The sequence below is a fragment of the Lissotriton helveticus genome, chromosome 11 (assembly GCF_964261635.1).
Source record: "Lissotriton helveticus chromosome 11, aLisHel1.1, whole genome shotgun sequence".
Classification (NCBI taxonomy): domain Eukaryota; kingdom Metazoa; phylum Chordata; class Amphibia; order Caudata; family Salamandridae; genus Lissotriton; species Lissotriton helveticus.
In genome coordinates this window covers 235,898,895-235,921,144 of record NC_136072.1, presented here as the reverse complement: position 1 = coordinate 235,921,144, position 22,250 = coordinate 235,898,895, and the positions used below count along the sequence as shown (strand labels likewise).

Sequence of the window (22,250 nt, the reverse complement as noted above, 5' to 3'; positions counted from 1 at the left end):
CCTTCTGTGACACTGTTTTCTCCCTCTCTGTGCCCCGTTTTTGCCTTCTGTGACACTGTTTTCCCCTTCTCTTGTGCCCCGTTTTTGTCTTCTGTGACACTATTTTCTCCCTCTCTTGTGCCTTGTTTTTGCCTTCTGTGACACTTTTTACCCCTCTTCTGTGCCCCATTTTTGCCTTCTGTGACACTGTTTTCCCCCTCTCTTGTGCCCCATTTTTGCCTTCTGGAACACTGTTTTCTCCCTCTCTTGTGCCCCGTTTTTGCCTTCTGTGACACTGTTTTCTCCCCTCTTCTGTGCCCCCCTTTTGCCTTATGTGACACTGTTTTCCCCCTCTTTTGTGCCCCATTTTGCCTCCTGTGCCACTCGTTCCCCCTCCACTGTGCCCTCTGTGTCCCCGCCCCACTGACTGCCGACTGCCCATTCGCTGCTTCGCCTCCCGCCTCCCAGCTGCTCCTCCCTCCCACCTCCCTATATATGCCAGACGCTGCGCAGCGATGAGAGCGACCACTGACCCTCCTGGTAGGACGCTCCCCCTCCGCACACCTCCACCTGTGTGCCTCTGCCCCAGCTGCCGCTGCTGAGGACTCGCTCATAAGTCTGCTCATCCTCCTCTCTTGTTCCCCGTTTTTGCCTTCTGTGACACTGTTTTCCCCCTCTTTTGTGTCCCATTTCTGCCTTACTTGACACTGTTTTTCTCCCCCTTTTTTCTTCTGTATCCCAGCCGTCCCGTTCCCGCCGCTGCTCCCTTGCGGCCCCGCCCCCTCGCTATCCCACTCGCCGCCCCGCTCCTGCCTCCCAGCTGCTCTTTCCTCCCCCCTCGCCCTAAATGGTGGCTGCTGCGTAGCCGCGCCAGAGGCAAGCCCGTCTGCGCCCGTCCGCACCTGGACCATCCCACGAACGCCATGCCACCAGACTCCGATACGACGCTACCACCCTCCTCGCACTCAACACCGGCCGAAACCACACTTGCTTCCAGGATGCCCCGAAACAGACCCACGGACCCTTCTCCTGCCGCACCTGCAGCTTCACCTGCGACAGAATCACCAAACCTCCAAGGACTGGACCCAACCACCTCCGCTGCATGCTCCTCAACACCCGCTCCGCACGCAAACATGCCGTCGAGCTCTGGGATCTGATCGACACCTCTGCCCCAGACGTGGCCTTCCTGACTGAGACCTGGTGGAACGACTCGTCGGCGCCCGACATCGCCATAGCCATCCAGGACGGCTACAAGATCACCCACAGGGATCGCGCCAACGGAATCGGAGGAGGAGTAGCCATCATCCACAAGTCCACCCTCAAGGTTGCCACCCACGCAGACGACACCCTCTACACCGCCGAACACCTGCACTTCCAGATCCACACCGACCCCAACACCACCCTCAGAGGAACACTCATCTACAGACCCCCCGGACCCCGGGCTCAGTTCAGCGACTACATCGCCGACTTCGCCAGCACCCACACACTCACCTCCATGGACTACATCCTCCTCGGGGACCTAAACTTCCACCTCGAGAACAACAACAACGCCAACTCCGCCACCCTGATCGACAACCTCGCCAACCTCCGCCTCAGACAACTCGTCGCCACACCCACCCAAGCCGCCGGCCACACGCAGGACTCCGTCTTCTCTACAGGCTTCCACGTCACCTTCGACCACACCACTGAAATCCATCCACTGGACCGACCACCGCTGCATCCATTTCACCTTCAAGAAACCAACCACGCACCACTGCACCCAACAGTTGCCTCGCCGCTGCTGGAGCAAAGTCACTGAAGACCAGCTGATCACCACCCTCACCCAGAACCCACCCACCGACCCCACCAACCCAGACGCCGCAGCCCGCAACCTCAGACAGTGGATCAACGACTGCGCCAACTCCCTTGCCCCACTCAAAAAACCCTCCAACAGCCACGCCAGCAAGAGAGCCACCAGGGTTCACCGACGAGCTCCCAACCTCCAAACGCGCATGCCGGAAACTGGAGAAGATATGGCTCCACGAATGCACACCGGACAACCACGCAGCCCACAAGGATGCCACCCGCAGACATCACCACCTCATCAGATTAGCCAAGAGATCCTTCTTCAAAGACTGCTTGGATAACAACGCACACAACAGCAAAGAGCTCTTCAGCATCGTAAAGGAACTCTCCAACCCCAGCATCAACGACATCCCGCCCTCACAAGAACTGTGCGACTCACTAGCCATCTTCTTCCACCGCAAGATTGCTGACATCCACGACAGCTTCAACACCACGACCGCCCCGACACACCAGACTCCACCTCCCCTGTCAACACCACAAGCGACAACCGCCTGACCTCCTGGTCCAACGTCGACTACGACGAGACTCGCAAGGTCATGAACTTCATCCACTCAGGATCTCCGTCAGACCCGTGCCCACACCACATATTCAACAAAGCAGACGCAGCCATCGCACCCCAACTACGGAAGGTCATCAACATCTCCTTGAAATATGAACAAATTCTACGACCCCTGGTCCATCCATAAGGCGGATGTTTTATGTTCAAGATCAGGTTGGAGACATGCACCCTCATGCGGCCTGTATAATTCTCGATCTTGAAAAGGCCTTTGATACTCTCACATGGACTTACCTCTTTGCCATCCTGCGACGGGCAGGAATAGGTCCAACTCTTCTACAGTACACGTGGCTTCTTTACACCAACCTTACATCACGTGTCAGACTAGGCCGATACGTCTCGGCCCCATTCCGGGTAGACAGGGGTACTAGGCAGGGCTGCCCCCTGTCACCCCTGATCTTCGCCCTGGCAGTGGAGCCCCTGGTGATACATTTACGTTGGGAGGGGATCACATGGGGCATTCCCATAGCGGACACAGTCCACTGCGGTTCCCTGTACGCAGACTACCTCCTCCTGTACATCCGAGTTATTACTGCGGACCTTACACCCATATGGACAACCTTGATGGAGTTTGCGGAGGCATCTGGACTCAAGGTAAACTGGGACAAATCCACAATTTACCCATTACACCCATCCCTTGAGTCACAGGAGGTGCGAGTGGGTGCGCAGAGTCTTCCCTGGAGCATGGGTGCTCCCCGTTATCTCGGTGTCCACCTGTACCACTCCCCTACTGACATTTATGAAGGTAATTACCGTTAAGTGTTAGGCGGCATCAGATCATCGGTGGGCTTCTGGAGGAGCCTCCTGTTGGCCCCGATCGGTCGGGTAGCCATAGCCAAGATGATCACTGTTTCCCGGCTATTATACTACTTCACGAATTTACCAGTTATTCCACCCAGGTCTTTCTTTCGGGAACTAGATGCACTTCTCCGCACACTTATATGTGGGGGCTAGACGACACCGGATAGCTCTCACTAAACTGCAGTTACCCACCACACAGGGGGGTCTGGGCGCCCCTGCTTTCGAGTCGTATTTCCTGGCGGCACAACTCCAGTGGCTGTCGTACTGGACGGCGGGTAGGCATACCGGTGAAACATACACGGCGCAGGGCCCGGTCCCCATTCCCGAACTTCGTTGTCTGCTGCTTCCGGGTAGCAAACCTCGACGGACGTATCCACTGCAGGTGTCGGTGGCCCGCCGGTGTATGCAAAGAATTCACTGCATAACGGCGGGGACCCCATGTTACTCCCCTCGGCTGCCGCTGGTCAGCTGGCCCAAGCGGGAAACTTATTTCACACTCACCACGCTCCGTGCATGGACGGAATGCGAGATAACTGAGGCAGAAGCGTTATTTACGGGAGGGCAGCTTCGTCCCTACGAACAGCTCATGGAGGAATATGACCTCCCCCCGGGACAGTTTTTAACACACCGACAGCTCATAGACAATTATCGCCCACACTGTGATCTTACAGCCGACGAGCCGTCAACACACCCGGTCATCCACACCATCCTATATATGGGTATCGGCCGACACCTGGTTACTTGGCTGTATAAGTCCATAAGAGAACTCGCTAACAGACCACTACATAATCTTCGAGCTACCTGGGAAGACGAATTTGGGCGACAGCTACACGACAGGGAATGGGTTAGAGCGCTGGAATTCCCCAAGAAAGTGTCCAGAAATGGGCGCTTTAAAAACATACAGTTCTATATCTTGCATAGAGCGAATCAAACACCAGCGGTTCTACCCAGACACTCAGCTCTCTGCCCCAGATGTCACTCGTCAGACGCGCAATTCCAACATATGTTTTGGAGCTGCCCCACTCTACGACAGTATTGATCTACAATTCTGGACACAATCAAAGCACTCACAGGACTTACAGAGTTACACACGTGGGAAGCAGTCGCTCTCGGAGTATTCCGAAGGCCGAAAACACACAAAGTGCAAATCCCCTTCTCAGCTCTATCCTTGCTCCTAGCCCAAAGGAACATCACCATGAACTGGCGAGCCGCATCGGGCCCCCCGATGGAGGCATGGGTAGGAGCGATGCAGGAATGGGCAAAGGCAGAGCAGGAAACCCTGAGGGAGGAGGAAGCAAAGGGGCTGCGAAAACACCCCATATCATTGGAGTGGGCCATGCTATCCCACCAGTTTATACATCACACACGCGCAGGGATCCCAACACCTCTCAACATGACCCTACGGTCCCGGCAGCGCAGACCTCGCAATAGAGTACATATACCGCAACCCCCACGCCCCAAACCATCATGTGTTGTATGGGCACTCCGCTGCACTCTCTACTGCACCTAGTGATGTCGTCCAACTGATAGCCCCTACGAACAATACAAGGCCACATTAACAGATTGTAGCTGACACGACCTGGACATCCTCCACGATCCTCATTCCCTGATCCCCCCCCCGCAATGCATCCCCAGTTTATCCCTTCCAGTTCCCTTTGAAATCACATTACAGTAAAGGCAAGTGGACTACAACCCCTGGTGTCCCTGCCGCATGCAGGTGACATGTCTGCTGGTTGAACAACAACATCACTTTTGCCAAATCATGCATATCATAATGTAATGTGAGTTTATTGAAATTTTTTTAATAAAAATATTATTTTTTAAAAATCTCCTTTGAAACAGCGACTTTCCCGGAAAGCTGGAAGCACGCCGAAATCAACGCCCTCCTCAAGAAGCCCAAAGCGGACCCCAAGGACCTCAAGAACTCCCGGCCCATCTCCCTGCTCCCGATCCCGGCAAAGGTCATCGAGAAAATCGTCAACATGCAATTGGCCCGCCACCTGGAAGATAACAACATCTTGGACCCATCCTAGTCCGGATTCAGACGCAACCACAGCACTGAGACAGTCCTCATCGCCGCCACAGACGACATCAAGCGCCAACTAGACAAAGGCGAAACATCAGCCCTCTTCCTCCTGGACCTGTCAGCCGCCTTCAACGCGGTCTGCCATCGCACTCTACAGACACGCCTCCTAGAAGCCGGAATCCAAGAGAAGGCCCTTGACTGGACCACGTCCTTCCCCTCAGGCAGAACCCAGAGAGTCCGCCTACCACCCTTCGATCCGAAGCCACCGACATCATCTGCGGCATCTCCCAGGGCGCATCCCTCAGCCCGACGCTGTTCGACATCTACATGGCCCCCTTCGCACAAGTGGCCCGCCACCACAACCTCAACATCATCTCCTACGCCGACGACACCCAGCTCATCCTCTCCCTCACCAAGGACCCACACACTGCCAAAACCAACCTCCACGAGGGAATGAATGCCGTCGCCGATTGGATGAGAGCAGCCGTCTGAAGCTGAACTCTGACAAGACGGAGGTCCTCATCCTCGGACCCACCCCCTCAGCCTGGGACGACTTCTGGTGGCCAACCATACTGGACACTGCACCCACCGACCATGCACGCAACCTAGGATTCGTCCTCGACTCCTCCCTCTCCATGTCCAAGTAGGTCAACGCCGTCTCCATCTCCTGCTGCAACACCCTCCGCATGCTTCGCAGGATCTACAAGTGGATCCCTACCGAAATATGAAGAATGGTGACACAGGCCCTCATCAGCAGCAGAGTGGACTATGGCAACCCACTCTATGCAGGAATCCCATCCAAACACCTACGACGACTACAACGCATCCAGAACGCCTCCACCCGACTGATCGTCAACGTCTCCCGCAGCAGCCACATCACCCCCCACCTGAGAGACCTACACTGGTTCCCCGTCGACAAGAGGATCACCTTCAAGCTCCTCACCTACGCACACAAAGCACTCCACAACGCCGGACCAGCCTACCTGAAAAGCAGACTTAGCTTCCACACCCCCACCCGCCTGCTCTGCTCCGGCAGCCTCGCTCTCGCTGCTGTCCCCCGCATCCAACATAAGACCTACGGCAGCAGATCCTTCTCCTACCTTGCCGCCAAGACCTGGAACACCCTCCCTACCCACATACGGCAGACCCAAGACCTTCAGAAGACTCCTCAAGACCTGGCTCTTCGAACAGTAGCAGCACCCCCCCTCCCCTCAGCGCCTTGAGACCCTCACTGGTAAGTAGCGCGCTTTACAAGTACTCTGATTGATTGATTGACCTTTGTAGAAAATCCATTGGTCTCACAATGACTGAGTGTCTTCAGTCTGCTACTGGCTGTCTGCTGTGACTGCACTAAAAGTGTTATCCCTGGAGTTCATATAACATGGAGGTTCCATTTATTGTTGTTAGCGTCCATGAGCTTTCCTCTTTTTGGAGCAATGCCTGGAATCTGCACCGCATAGATACCATAATCATTTTGCCCATGTCTGATTCTGGGCAAAATCATGAATTCAGATTGAATTTTTGACAATGACACTAATAAGACCTATTCCATCTGGCAAGATCCTATCACAGTTGAAAAGCTTGTTTTGTAACTGTGAAAGCCACATCGAACTAAACATTTTGTACTTTGACAAGAAGCTCTGTAGCACTTGCTGAGAATAACAGCATGCCAGGAAAAAGCCAGTCCCCTGCTTTATTTTGGAAAGGCTATCATTAATGGACTTTAGGACAAGGATTCCATCTCTGTCTCCTTGTTGCAAACGAGTTGATGGACTCCTTTAGGAGGAGAGAAGGTACCTTGATGGAGAGGAGGAAGAAACAAGGTCCACGTTACTGAAACTTTATGCAGTATCCACTGCTGAAGTTTACCTGTAGCCACAATGCTCCGGAGCCTCATTAACCTACACCGAAAACTGAACCGCCAGCATTAAAACAGGTTTGAGATTGGCTAGCAGGAACTTAAGGATTGCATTTGCTGGCACCCACCCATGAACTGCCTCATGTGCACCTGCTCTAGAGCCCATTTTTTTGCACCTGGGCACATGTGTTAAACCGATAGTCTCCATAATTCGGAAATGTTTTGCTTCTGTACCCATGAAACTGTGCTGGTAATCCTACTCTTTTGACTGCTGTGAGCTTGGACCATCCATCGTGCAAGTTCTTTGGAAGTGCTCAGTATTTTTTATGTTTTGTTCCTAATTAGAGTTGTACTTTCATGGCTGGGGCACCCAAAAGTATCTTCTTTCTAAGCAAGGGTTTCAACTGCCCTCAACCAGGCTATGCAATGGGGGAGCCACTAAACACGCAGAATTTGTCCAGTACCTTACCTGCCTGTGTCTGAGAGAGGGAGCGCTCGGACAGAAAGTCTGTTTGGACCAGCCACCAACACCGGAATCCCGCCACCAGCCGCGCCGCCGCCTTGGACTACGTTTCCCATCAGGCTCAGCGGCGGCGCGTTCCCCGACATGGCAAAAGCGCCGGGAGGGGCTCTACAAAGCTGCAAGCCCTCGGTGGAGCGGGGGGAGCCACTAAACACGCAGAATTTGTCCAGTACCTTACCTGCCTGTGTCTGAGAGAGGGAGCGCTCGGACAGAAAGTCTGTTTGGACCAGCCACCAACACCGGAATCCCGCCACCAGCCGCGCCGCCGCCTTGGGACTACGTTCCCCATCAGGCTCAGCGGCGGCGCGTTCCCCGACGCGGCAAAAGCGCCGGGAGGGGCTCTACAAAGCTGCAAGCCCTCAGCGTCGCGGGACGCGAGCGGGACGCCCGGGGCTAAGCCCGGGCAAAGGGCGGGCCCTCCGAGGCACGGAAAGGCGAGGAAAGGCTATCTCCCGGAAACAATCGTGTGGAATAAAGGTACTGTTTTCGGCCTGTTACTTGGCACGTATTATATTACTGAAGACATTTATTATTTATCATTTCATAGCCCTTCCAAAACTTATAGTATTTCTTGCGACGATCAGCTATTGACCTGGCTTCTTACTAACACTAGTTTTGATCGTGTGCTCATTCAGAGTAAGAGTCTAAGGAATGGGGAAAAAACTGGTACCACCCCCTATTGAACCTGTGAACACTCTTGATTCATATCTGGTCCAAGTGGTGAGTAGTATTAACAGCAAACGAAGGCAATCCTTGGGCCTAAGCCAATCACCTGTGTTGCCTGCAGAAAGCCCACCTACAAGTACTGCAAGTACAGCTATGTCCGATTCCCTGACAGGAAGTGTACAGCATAACTCAGCTGATTCTGACTCTAATCCTTTAGCCAACCACATGGAGGCCACCATTGTCCCTGATTCCGCCATGAACAGTGAAGACAGAGAAGATCTTATTGATCTATCAGACATTGCCATCTCTGAATCAAGTATTCAGATAGAAGCCACGGAAGAGGATCTCCAGCCCCAGCCTCCATCTATTCGTGCTGTTAGAGCATGTAGGAAACAAACAGCAAAACGAGGAGGGAAACAATTGGGAAGGAAGAAGCCTGCCACCCCTCCTTCCAGGCGTTTGGGCAAATATTTAGATTGCGAGGTCGATCACGAGTCCAAGCGTATTATCGATGATGACCTCTTCAACAGGTTTCAAGATATGATAGATATCAAAATTAAGACCATCATTAAACCTCTGATCGGGAAAGTGGACAAATTAACTGCCGAAGTCAGAAAGTTGGGGGGGGTTCATAGTAACTTGACTAAGGAGCTAGAGAATTTATCTTCCCTCGTCGCGGACCTAATATCCACGGATGAGGAGGCCCCTTCTACTGATAATAACTTACAGCCCACTCAACAAGGGTTGTTACCCCTACCCTCATCATCAATATTAACTGTTCCGGACCAGAATGGCGTAACTGGGGACCCTCATACCATCTCCACTGCTGCAACAGTGGTAAGCCATCAAGAGGCCAGCCCAGTCCAATTTATCGCGGAGGCCTCACCGGTAGTCTTGGTGCTGGCTAATGTTCCACCTTTGCTAATAGACAAAACAGAGTCAGATCAGGGTCTCAAAGATAAAGCCATACATTGGCTCTCAAATAACATGTATATGGCGCCAGAAGGGCTTGATAAATTGGCAGGAAACATAGTTTCGACCAGGAGGGTACCCTGGATTGGCAGCAAGCCAAAAAAGTTTCAAGGCGATTGTGTTATCCTAAATTTCACAAACGCCGAGGTCCTTCCTGAAATCTTGAGCAATGTCTTCCCACCTCAGCGGCGCAACGGTTCCATAGTCCCATTAACTCTTGGTTTTTTCTATAATGAGCCTCAACCCGCTACCATACATAAAACCAACAGGCAGAACAAGTATAGTAACAACAGTAGCTGGGGAGGGGCCATGGGCCTGCGATATGTAAATGACCGGTTCCCGCCTGTAGTACAGCGAGAGTCAGGAAGACCCATTTACCCGCACGAGGAAAATATTCGGCCGGTTCACCAGTATGGGTTGGGAACCAACGGGTGGGGGCCTGGCGCACTGGGGTACGATCACAGTGCACGGGGTATCATGCCAACACGGTGGCAGAGAATGGACCCTTCTTTGATTCATCCGATTACTCCACATCCTTTGTGGAATTTAGCCCATAACGGTCAGGCTCAGTTAGTTACCCCATCTGCTTGGGGCTTTACTACAGGTAATAGGTTTGGCCCCCTATCTGACCTTAACACGTGCGATTGACTCGAACCAGGTATTGACCAAAATAATGTGGGTTCGACCAGTCAAAACTCTCGTAGCGATGGTTTAAGCATTGATGATTTCCTTAGTTTTTCTACGCCTAACGTAGCCACTAAGCCCCAACCATCTACCACTCTAGGTCAGCAAGCAACCTCATTTGGGGGTGAGTCTGGCCGTAACCAGGGTTTGGGTGGAGTGGGCACACAGCTTTGCCGTCAAGTAAAAATCACCGAGGCTTCACCATCGCAGGCAGCAGTGGTTGGAGAAACAGAGAGTGGCAGCAAGTTAATGACTAGTAGGGAGTCATGTAAGATTATAAGCTGGAACGTGGCAGGTTTGAACACCAAACGTAAGGACCCGGTATGGTGGAGCTTTATCTCAAAGCACCACATTATTGCCCTACAAGAAACTTGGGACACATCTAGTAATATCTGGTGGGATGGATACACTAGCTTTATAAGCCCAGCTGTCCCAAGCAGAACAGGTAGGGCTAAAGGTGGGTTGGCCCTTTTTTTCGCCTTGGACCTAAAAGGAAGTTACAGGCAGATTAGGTCCGAATCTGACAATATACTGATTGTTGAAAGGGTCATTAATAAGACCCGCAGGACCTTATACGTTAACTTCTATAACTCTGGGAACAGCGCATATGAAGGGCGTAATATTGCCAGTTTAGATAGTATTTTAAATTCAGTCCTACAGAATATCTCTTTTGCATCTGAGTTAATTTTACTAGGTGATTTTAATATACACTTATGCAATTTAGCCTGTAAGGGAAGAGAAGTCAGCGAAGATGATGATGACGCCCCAGTAGCACCTCATTTCGAACATTCAGTAGAGGGTCAGGAGCTTGAGGACTTACTTGCAAACTTCAACCTCTATGAACCTAATTTCGGTCTGAGAACGCCAACTTTTACCGGCAGTCATCATGGGTCTGTGATAGATTATATTTTTGTTTCTCTTGGCATCCTAAATTTGACTGCTGCATATAGCACGATAGTAACTCACTTCAGTGATCATAATCCAGTACTACTAGAAGTGATGTGGGGCAGCCAGATGGGCGCATCACCATCGATTATAAAACCAGCCCATTCCTTGAGGACTACAGATCAAGACAGAAGAGTTAAATGGGCGAATGTGATCCCGGAAAATTTCTACAAAAAATGCTTCCCTAAGATTAAATCTCAGGTTGAGCTTTGTCAGAACCCTGACACCCAAGGGAGCCTCATGGTATCAGCCTATGAGGAAATATGTGTCCAGGTTTCTAACGAACTTTTAGCTAAACCCTTTCAGGGAGCGCAGGGTCACAAGCGATGGTTTGATTCTGCTTGTTCGAAGGCCCACAGAGATTTGTTGGTGGCTCTAAAAATTGTCCCGAGAGTAAAAGAGGAAATTGCGAGGCTTAGGAAAATGTATAAGTCTGCAGTAAAGAACCGCAAAGATTCCATTAAACGTGAAATATGGGATAACCTCCTCTTGGCGGCGGTGCTGAAGGATAGCAGGAGATTCTGGGAACTTATTAAGCAGCCCCTTTTTTCGGAGGACAGCAATTTACCAATGGATTGTGTGATTACTGAGGATAAATGGTTGTCTTTTTTCAAAAATGTATATGGGGGTGACTTAGTTGATGAGCATATTGACAGGGGCCTATTGCCCAACGGGCCTGTACATCCAATTGTTTTTAGCCCCCAAGAAGTAGAAAAGGCACTCGCGGAAACCACTAAACACAAGGCACCTGGCCCCGACGGAGTTCCGGCCGACTTTTTTATGTTTTCACCTAAAATGTGGTCGAGGGTGTTGTCCAACGTGTTTAATGCTGTTAACGATAACTCAGCTCCTGCATCATGGGCCACATCTACCATCGTCCCCATTTACAAAAATAAAGGGCAGCGGGACGACCCAGCATTCTACAGGCCTATATCCCTTTTGGACTCTACCGTAAAGATTTTGGGGAGAGTCCTCTTATCAAGATTGAGGGAGAATGTTGAGGGGTGCGGTGGTTTGTGTGAACTACAATATGGTTTCAGAGAGAGTAAAGGTACAATAGAGCAATGCATTAATTTGTATCTACTCATCTCTAAGTACACGTTGGCTAAGGAGGGTTCAGTGTATCTGGCATTCATGGACCTCTCCTCGGCCTTCGATCTCGTTAACAGGTCCAAACTATGGTCGATCCTCCTGGATTTAGGTATTGATGAAGCCCTGGTTATGTTTATGGCCACACTGCATCAGGAGCTTTTTGCAGCCGTTCGAGTTTCCAACAACGGCAGGCGTACCCCTTTATTTAAATCCTTGAAAGGGGTACGGCAAGGCTGCATCTTGGCCCCCACGCTTTTCATCATCTATATTAACGGCCTGGGGGCTTACCTGCGAGGCCTGAGCACGGATGTCCCACGTGTAGGAGATGTCCATATTCCGGCACTCCTGTACGCGGATGACGCCGTGCTGATCGCCCGCACGGGTATTGGGCTACAGGTCCTTCTTAACTCTTTTGGCTCTTTTATGGAAAATCTGGACCTTAAGGTCAATGCGTCCAAATCGCACACAATGGTCATGGGCAGAGAGCGTACGAAGAGAAGACACAAATCTTTCTTCTGCAGTGGGATCCCTGTTTCGGAAGTAACCACATTCCTTTACCTGGGAGTTTTGTTCGACCAAAAAGGCACCTGGGGTCCACAGATAAGTGCAAAAAGGCTGGCAGTCACTAGATCTGCTTCTGCACTCTTGGGTTTTGCTGGCAAGCTGGGTGCCAGGCCCATGGAAGCGTTGCTGAAGATCTATAAGAGTAAACCCGTTGCCATTGCCTCATATGGATCTCCTCTGTGGGGGTATGTTAATCTTGACCCCATTCAGAGGGCAGAAAATAGATTCATAAGATCTCTCCTTTCTGTGCCCCAGTCAACCCCAACTTATTCTATCCATAAGGAGGTTGGCCTACCATATTTGTCGGACTCATTGAGTGTAGCACCATTGATCATGTGGCTGAAAATGTGGTTAAATGTCGATCTTCCACTGAATCATAAAATTTTGAGGGATGTCCAATCAATGGATAATTATAGTAAAATCCCATGGTTGGCTTATTTAAGTAAATCATTCAAAGATTTGGGTCGCCTAGATTTGTTCCTTTGTCCAGAGAATATTAGGGCCCAAGATATAGCCTTTATAAAAAAGGCATTCAAAGAAGGGAAGGAAGCCTGCCGTGAGGTATCTGAGCTGCAGAAACCAGCAGTTAGGGCTCACTACCTATTGGTTAGCGCTCCTAATTTGGCACCTTATCTTCGCTTTGTAACAATCCCTTACCATAGGTTTTTATTAACTAAACTTAGGTTTAATCTTATTCATTTCCACCTAGGCTCTTTTAAGGGATGGCAGAAGCCAGAACTAGCCGCCCCTTGCAGTTGCGACAATTTCTCCGTGCAGGATACAATGCACTTTGTCATGTTTTGTAGTCTATATCACGAGCAGAGGAAAAAATATTTGCTCCCTTTATTTAAAGAAGCAGGGTTCACACAGGTGCGCCCGACGCTGCTCTATTTATAGCTCATGACAAACCCATGCACAACGTTTAGTCTAGCAAACTTTTTAGTCGCAGCTTCTAGGGCGAAAGCTGTTGGACAATCTCCGGTCTAAAAGATTTCCTATCTTAATGAGATTATGTGTATTGTTTTAAATATAAATGTATCCTTTTTAAACTGTGTAAATAGTATTTATAATGTATACTGGGTATGATGTTTTTTAGATGTTAGGAAACCTAATTATGTTTCTTATGTCATGTTTTAATTGCATTTGTTTCTTTGTATGACTTTGAATAAGTCGAATAAAGATATTCTGACTGACTGACTGACTGACTGACTGACTGACTGGCATTGTCGGCAGTGGTTTGATGCTTCAGGAGCACATGCTTTTTTACTTTTGCCCTGTTAGCAGACATCCTACTGCCTCTCCTCAGTCAGAGGTCCATTTAGCCTCCAGTAACTTGGATTCATCCTGATAGCATCATGAATGGTGTGAGAGAGATATGGTGTGAGTGAGTATTCAAAGTGTCTGTATATGTGTGTGTGTGTGTGTGTGTGTGTATGTGTGTGAGCAAAGTGTGTGTGTGGTCTATTTAGACCTCAGCACAAGCTGCACCTATATTGCATATGCTATTCTGCCCATGCTCCTTCTCAGGCCCCTTCCACATAACTTGTGCTACCTGGTGGGTCAGGGATGGCTCAATTCCTTTGGGTAGAATTGGTTTCCAATACCCTGACGGAAACATGTTACCCATGACAAAAAGAAAAGACACATAGCTAAGTCGGTACACAAAGAACAAATAACACAAGGCCAGTCCAAACTGGTTTGAAAGAGGACTCACATGTCTGTAAAAGGTGGACAACATCTGGGAAGATGACTCCCTATACGACTGGAACAGTGCTCAAACATTTAAATAAAGTAGACCATTTTGTTGGCATGGACTTGACACCAGAGTAGTATAATTACTGAACTTCGTAGTCAGTGCTTTCTCGCTGAGGATTATCTAAACACTGAGAGGGTTATTCACAAAGGCAGACCTACATGTAAATAAATCTATAGCTGTAGGTCTACTCTTACACTTTGTAGTATGTTTACTACTTTTGGCTAGTCACCATTTATGAGTGTAAATTTACTACAAAATGTAGGCTTAGAAGCCTCCAACCCTGAAAACTGCTGGTAATACCCAATTTACAAGTGTAAAGTTACTAGTTGTAACTTTTTAGAGCTCCCAATGGTAAAGTATAAGAAGAAAGCCAGACAGTTTTTTCATTTTTTAAAACTATAAAAAATATTTTATGCTAAATACTAATGTACAATAATGTAATATATTGATTTTAAATGTAGAAGAAAGTATAAAAGAAATGCATGAACACTGTTGAATTAATTTTGAATTAAATATTTAATTTATTGAAATATAAGAAATACAAATAAAAGTATGTTTTTAAAGATTTAGGGCCTGATGTACCACCATTCCAATTTGCGAGCCGCAAATTGCGTCGAATTGCGACTTGCAATTTGTGACTCGCAAAATGGATTGTACAATAGTGTCTCAGACACTGTTTGCGATTCCTAATATGGGTTGCAAATTGCATGTCTCATTAATATTAAGGAGGCAAGTGCAATTTACGACCCCGTGGGAATGGCTTGCACTCCCAGGGTTGATGGCCTGCTGGGGTGAGCAGACCACCATGTCTGTGATGGCATTTTAAATAAATCAGTTTTTTTTTTAATGCAGCCCTTTTTCCTTCAAGGAAAGTGGGCTGCATTTAAAAAAGAAAAATGACACTTCTCAGTTTTCTTTTTTAAAGGGCAGGCAGTGGTCCCTGGAACCACTGCCTGCTCTTAAAAAAATATTTTCGTACCCATTCACAAAGGGGAAGGGGTCCCCCGGGGACACCTTCATGTTTGTGAGTGGCTTACCATCTACTTGAAGTAGGTGGTAAACTGCATGTATTTTGTGACTGCAAATGCAGTCGCAAAACAATGGTACACACCATTTGGACACGCTATTAGGTAGGGATGCCCTTGGCACGCCTTTTCCTAATAGTGACTCTCAAATGCTATTTTGCGAGTCACCGACTCACATAATAGCGTTTGTACATACCACCACTGTTTTTTGCAGTCATAAATGGGCGATTTCCCTGTTGCCACCGCAAAAAACGGTCGAACATCTGGCCCTTATAGATTAAAGATTTTTCCACCCTTTTGATTTTTAAGGCCCCCTGTGTGGGCCAGGACATCAGTGCATTACATTTTTAGGGGAAGGGGCATGAGGCCCACCTTCCTCAGACTTATTCAGGCCTGGGGGTTAGGCGCACACAGGGGATTGGGTGCTGGATCTGGCCACGCATTGGTGATTGACATGGCGATGGACATCTTACTTTACGTTAAAAAACATAGAAATTCACTGAAAAAATAAAGTGACGTTATATTTACAAATTATAATAACATCTTATTTTACATTTAACATTTTTTGAAATTCACTGAAAAAAACTAAAATGAAAGGGATGTTATAGGTAGGTGAAAATGTCTCAGGAACTATATGAATGTAAGGTGTTATATGAAAAATTAGTCCTTTAAATTCAGTTTGGTTTCCTCACATTTGATGTAAAACTTGTTTGAGCATGTGGGCTTTAAGTTAACTAGCGGTCAGGGCTATTTTAAAAATACAATCATGCAGCGGTGGTGTTTTCCATGTAAATATGAAATTGTCCCAGACGTCTTAACACGTCAGACATCTAGTAAAAAGTGGAAATCTATATCTGCAACTGCTTCTAAAGAATAGTGTTTCCTGAATGTGTGTATCTTAGTCCCTGTTGCAGCTAGGCAAACGTCTACTAGTGGCACTCCCGCGTAGTGCTGATTAAGTCTCTGTGCTTCTTGTAGGATGGGCTTTAATTGTGTCTGTCCTTGATTTTTCAAGAGTTGAAAAAACATTTTTTAAATAAACAAATAATTTATTGTATATTCTTATTGTACAAGTTGTTTTCGCCTCAAATACACAGCAGATAAAATGGTGTTTGTTTAATAATCTTTTAATTGTTCTTTGGCACAGACAAGTAATATAGCACCTGATCCATTCTCACAATATAGCCTTGAGGTATGGGACCTTCTTTGTTTTCTCTTACTAAGAACAGAAAACATAACAGTATGCCAGTCAGCAGCCAATACTTTCTTGCCTAAGACAATGCATGGATCCCACTGGATGTACATTGATTTGTTGTGGAACATGGGAACTTCTTTGATCACCTTGAAAATGCCTTTTCAACCCCCAGTGTTGCCCTATGTTTGTCCAAATATCTTCTTAAAACATACTTAAACTGATTTGCGTCTCCTTTTGCCATTCAGCTGGGATGCTAGCAATTTATGAAGTGAGAAATTGTACAAACTGTCCTAAAAAGATTGCAACGCAGCCACATGAAAGACATTACTACATAGCAGCTGAAGAAAGAATTTGGAACTATGGCCCAAGTGGAATAAATCAGTTTACAGGAAAGCCCTTAGACGACCCTGGAAGGTACAGTATTTTATGTGTGTTGCGGTTGTTTGAAAGGGCCTATATTGGAAAGAAATGCTCATTGTTCAACATTTTGGGTGCCAATGGTGAAATGTTGTATCTGTTCAGTGAGTGAGAGAAAGCTTTATCTACTGCTGCCTGCTGATGTCCATGATGTACCTGTTCTGCGAGGGAAGGAAGCTTGCACTGCTGATCCTCGTGCTGTACAATATTTTGGGAAGATCAGAAGCATGTGCTGATGGTGAAATGCTGTATCTGTTCAGTGAGTGAGAGAAGCTTTATCCACTGCGGATGTCCAGGCTGTAACTGTTTGGTGAGAGAGGGAAGCTTGCACTGTTGATCCTCATGCATCACAATATTTTGGGAAGATGAGAAGCATGTGCCGATGGTGAAATTATGTATCTGTTCGGTGAGTGAGAGAAGCTTTATCCGCCTCTAATGTCCATACTGTACCTGTTCTGTGAGGGAGGGAAGCTTGCACTGCTATTGCCATGCTGCACCTAATCTCAGATGGAAGAAAGCTTGCAATACTGATTCTGTGATGGTTATAATCTATGGGAGAGGACAACTGGCAGTCCTGGTGCCCATGACGCGTAGGATGGAAGCTGGCCTTGCTAGGGTAATGCTGTAACAGTGGGGAGTGAGGAGTGAAGCTTGCAGTTCTGAGATATGAAGGAGGGAAGTTTGCCTCATGGAAATGACCGAAAACTTTGATTTGTTAACGCCACTCCAGTGCCTGCTCTATGAGGGAATGAAGCTTGCAAAGATGATCCCCATGTGGTACCTGCTCCCTGAGGGAGGGAGGTTCTTTACACTAATGATGCTCACGGGCCACCTTTTTGGTGTGTAGAGTAAGCTTTCTATGCGGCTGTTCATATTGTGCCTGTTCTGTGAGGGAGGCAAGTTTGCAATACAGATGCCCATGCTCTTGACTATGATGAGGGAAGCATGCCCTGCTGATGCCATTCTGACTCAGATCTACCAATGAGGAATCTCACACTGCAGATAAGCATGCTGTGCCTGTTCCTTAAGCAAGGAAAGTTTGACAGTGGCGTAGAAAGGGAGAAGGGTGCGGACCGCACCGGGCGGGCACGAGATTTGGAGGCGGCGGCCATGACGTCCCACACTCCACATCTGCGACCGTCGCGGACAACTGCTGAGAAAATGGCCAACACCCCCTCCGCTCTTACACATGGCAAATGTAGGGGCCGCCACGGGCGGCCAGAGGCCTAGCTACGCCACTGAAGGCTGAACTGCTGATGGCCCTGTTCTACCTGCTCTTCGCTCGAGAGACCCCATTGCTGCTGATGCCCAAACTGTACCTGTTCTGATAGGAAGGTAGACTGCAGAGTACGTTCCCATGCACCTCTCTGTATGAATTACAATAAAAGGAGCTCTAACCACAGGCCAAGAGGACCAAGTCATCATTCAGGGACTTGCATCTCCAAGGACGTCTGGCAACATGAGTGGCCAAGTGGACTTCCCTAACAAGGCAGTGTGCCCTCTGGCAGGCCTGTTTTTCAGTCCCTGTTTCGGCTCTTCCTCTGGCACAATCTGAAGGAGGGGGTTATAAACACCTGTCTCTTTCCTCCGTTTCTCATGACTGGTATAACTCCACAGTCTGGGCACCAAGAGGACTTGACCAGCACGACTGGCATACATCAGGCTCACATTGGCAATTGTCATGTTTGGTAGTGGATTAACAGAGTTACAGGGCCTCAGTCTAAAGTTTTTTACTCACCTGAGGACTTTTGATATTTAGGAAGTATTTCATCACACAGGACTCATTCAGCTCATCTCGGCCCTTGCCTTACCTCCGTGATCAAACCCTAATGCTCCCAATGACCCTTAGATCACTATGACAAGGTGTGTAATCACTTTCACATAGAGGCCAACTATGCAGGGTGGTTTCTATCGTTCCTATATTACCATATACATGCCTCTCCTTTGTGGGGTGTTCATTGTTATTGATAAACAGCGATTATCTCTGACGTTACGTAGTAGGATTGCTGACCTAATTGACAGAGATAGAAAATCTCCATTTACAAACAAAAACACTCCTTTAAAGCAGCGAATCCAACATGGGTTGAGGAGGGACAGTTCCATACCAGATGTTCAGTATTTTCTCTTAAAATACATTTGCAAACTGTGAATCTCAATGGAAATGATATACAACGCTATTGATTAGCACAGGGGTCTCCAAACCTTTCTGTTACAAGAGCTACTGATGGCCAATGAAAATCACCCTAAGCTACTGAAATTATTTAGTTTTGTAGAGTGACCACATTAGACAAGATTAGATTTGATGCCACCTTATCAAAGATTACCAGCAGTGATGATTACCTTAGTACATAAGGCACGGTCACCAGCAATAATGTAAAATAGGCTTTGTCAATATCGAATGCCTCCAATTGGATATTACATAGCAGCCATTGCTCTAATGTCCCTGCCACTAATGTGATATTATTAGCAATAAGACGCCATCAACTCTGTATGATTTATCACCCAAATGTCAGCTTTAAATATATTTTGGAAATTCAGTTGGTTTATAATTTGGGTATACATATATTAATTTTACTAAAAAGCCTCTAATTAGGTTGGCTGGGGTGTCGATGGCGAGATACCTACAGGTAGCTGATGAGGTACCAGTGGCTCATGAGCTACTTGCAGGAGAAGCCTGGCATTAGCATGACCACTGGAAAGGATCCGGACCACCGGATCCTCTGTTGGACACACCTGATTAAACAAGCATATTTTCATATTTTAGGAAAAGTCTACATTTATACATCAAAAACCATATAATATGGCCAGACAGTTTCAAAGAACATAGAGCTGCAATATTATTATTATTGACGTGTTAGGTGCAAAACGAATCATCCCCAAGGGGATCTCTCTGGGCCACAATATCAGAAGAGCGAAGGGGAGAGCAAATGATTAGTGACTGAACAACCCGGTTTTAAGATGTTTTAAAACTGCCCAAAGGTGGGGCTAGCACGAATGTCGTCTGCTAGCTTGTTCCAGTGGGAGGGTGCAAGATGTGAAAATGAGAGGCCTCCCATTCTGATTTTATTGATCCTCCTTGGGCACAACAGCCGCTGATTGCTCAACCTCAGAATGAATATAGGGTATTAGCTTTTTACTGAGGTAGGCCGGTCCATGTTATCCAAATATTTTATTAGTGTCTCCCTTGTAAAGGAGAACCAAATAATTTAAACAATTTCCATAGACATAAGGCCTCACATAGAAGGAAAACAAAATCGGTTTCATTTTGAAGAAGACAGGGAACTCCACAGCACCAAAATCCAAAATGGTGGCAATTTGTTCCTTTGTTCATATTTCCACTCCCTGTGAGCTGGATTCCTGAAAATAGGGCTTTCCATTGTTTGATATTTTTTTTTACAGAAAATGCTTTTTTAGGAAAAATTATTTGCTTCATGGTGTGATTCATCTTCATTTTCCTCTGGAATCAAATCTGTCTTGTCTACTAATACATTAAATGTGCTGTTCCTTCACTTTGTTCATTGTAAAAATAGCATATTTTTCTGGTAATTTGCTGCATATTAGTTTGTTTGAAAGTGGGAGCATCTCTGTGAGAATGGGTCTAATGAAAGAAAGCTGTGTGGACAGCTATAACTAGGCTTCATATGTACTACTTCCCTTCAGGGACTACAGAGTAGCTTCCTCTGTCTTGAATGGCTAAGTAGTTAGAAAAGGACATGGAGTGGCTTTGCCCAAACATGCAGTATTTCTGGTGCTGCCACTGGCATCTTCAGAGGTCCCTTAGATGCCTTCACACCCCTTGTATCAATATTGGGATGAGTTATTATCATTGAGACAGGTCTACAACAATGAATGGGCTATGGGGTCTAGAGGACCAAACCTCAAGTGGGTCTTAGGTAGACATCAAGTAGATCCTTATCTTGATAGGTTGGTGTTCTTGTTGTTGAGAGAGTCTTCAATACTAGAGAACTAAGTCTTCAAAAGGATCCTTAATGTTGACCATACAAAAGGGCATTATGTCAAAGGAAATGACGTCCAAAGACTTCAAGGACAGGATTGTGAAAAACCAGCACAATGATGCTGTATGATACCAGAGGTTGTGTAAGGGCCATAACAACAAAAGCCTGCAATCCAGAGTGAGAAGCTACCACCAGATAGCCATGTCCGTGGAGGCCTGGTCCATCTAGGCTTCCAAAAATATGACACCAGAAATTCATGACATTAGTGGCTTATATCACCTGCTGACGCAATTCAGGAAGACATAGGACCACATGAGATGTAATGAGGGCTTTTGAGGGCAAGAGTGCCCTTGAGGGTGTGATGGTGTTTAAAGTCATGAGATCCATGAAGTCATTAGTGGCATGCCTTTGAGAATCTCTAGCACTTCATAATGTCAGTAAGGACCTGGGTTTCAAAAGACTCCATTATTTCAAAAGAATATCAGTTATCAAGGCAACTGTTGCTGGGTGCCGCATGGCACTCTGAAGGTAAGATCAAGCTATCTGCAGACCAATGTCTTTGCAATAGGACATGCAGTTTGAATGACATAAAGTGATGAGAAGTCTTTTGAGAGAGGAGTCTCAGGGTACAAACATGATCATCCTCAGGTATATCCAGCACGTCTGCCAGGTAAGCAAAATATAGTTAAGTATTCTATAGAAGGAAACCATTATAGCCCCCATGGTACAGTAACAGCCCTTTCTTTTTGCAGAAATTATCTTTAATTTAATTCATGAAATTTGTATCTACAGTTTTAACATAAGGTAAGATACAAACAGAAAGCCCCTCAAATCTAGAAGAACTTGAATTGCATTTAACCAACCCTAGACCTAAAAGAAATCCCTGAACTGAATACATAATCTCCTGCTTTGTTCCTGGCTCACCTAAGCCAAAGGAGGATTTTAAATTAATCCTAAATTGGCTATGGACAAGCAAGTAGTTAAGGTAGCAATCATTAGTGTTTGATCTTTTCCACTGGTTTCCATCAGCTCTGTAAAATATACAACCGCATGGTTGGCATCTCTTGCTTTCACATAGATTTTTTAGTAATTGTGTTCAATTTCAACATTTTATACTGTGAACCTTGATAAGAAGTAGGCTTTTCCTTCCGTAATAATAGCTGAATCTCCCATGCCTTGTAGGTGCATTATGTTAAAGATCCACCTTAAGCTACCATATGAGGTGTCAATTTAAATCTTTCTACATTAAGAGTCTGTTATATGGAATCAAGCTGTTTTCAAAGATGCCCTCAACATTTCCAATTGCCTTCTTCTTTGCTGCCATTTTTATGTCAGCCAGAGTTGACTACTCTTTCAGAAGAAACCCAGTTCCTAACAAATGTGATAAACT

The 22,250-nt window shown here is 47.1% G+C and overlaps 1 protein-coding gene across 2 annotated transcripts in view; it reads left to right on the top strand.

Moving 5' to 3' along the window:
* Nucleotides 1-22,250, top strand: part of LOC144792820 (ceruloplasmin-like) — a 477,616-nt gene that overhangs the window by 128,654 nt on the left and 326,712 nt on the right. For both annotated transcript variants that reach the window (XM_078668018.1, XM_078668019.1), the window contains exon 6: nt 16,733-16,901. In XM_078668018.1, the coding sequence (XP_078524144.1) occupies nt 16,733-16,901 (169 nt within the window). The remainder of the gene's footprint in view (nt 1-16,732; nt 16,902-22,250) is intronic.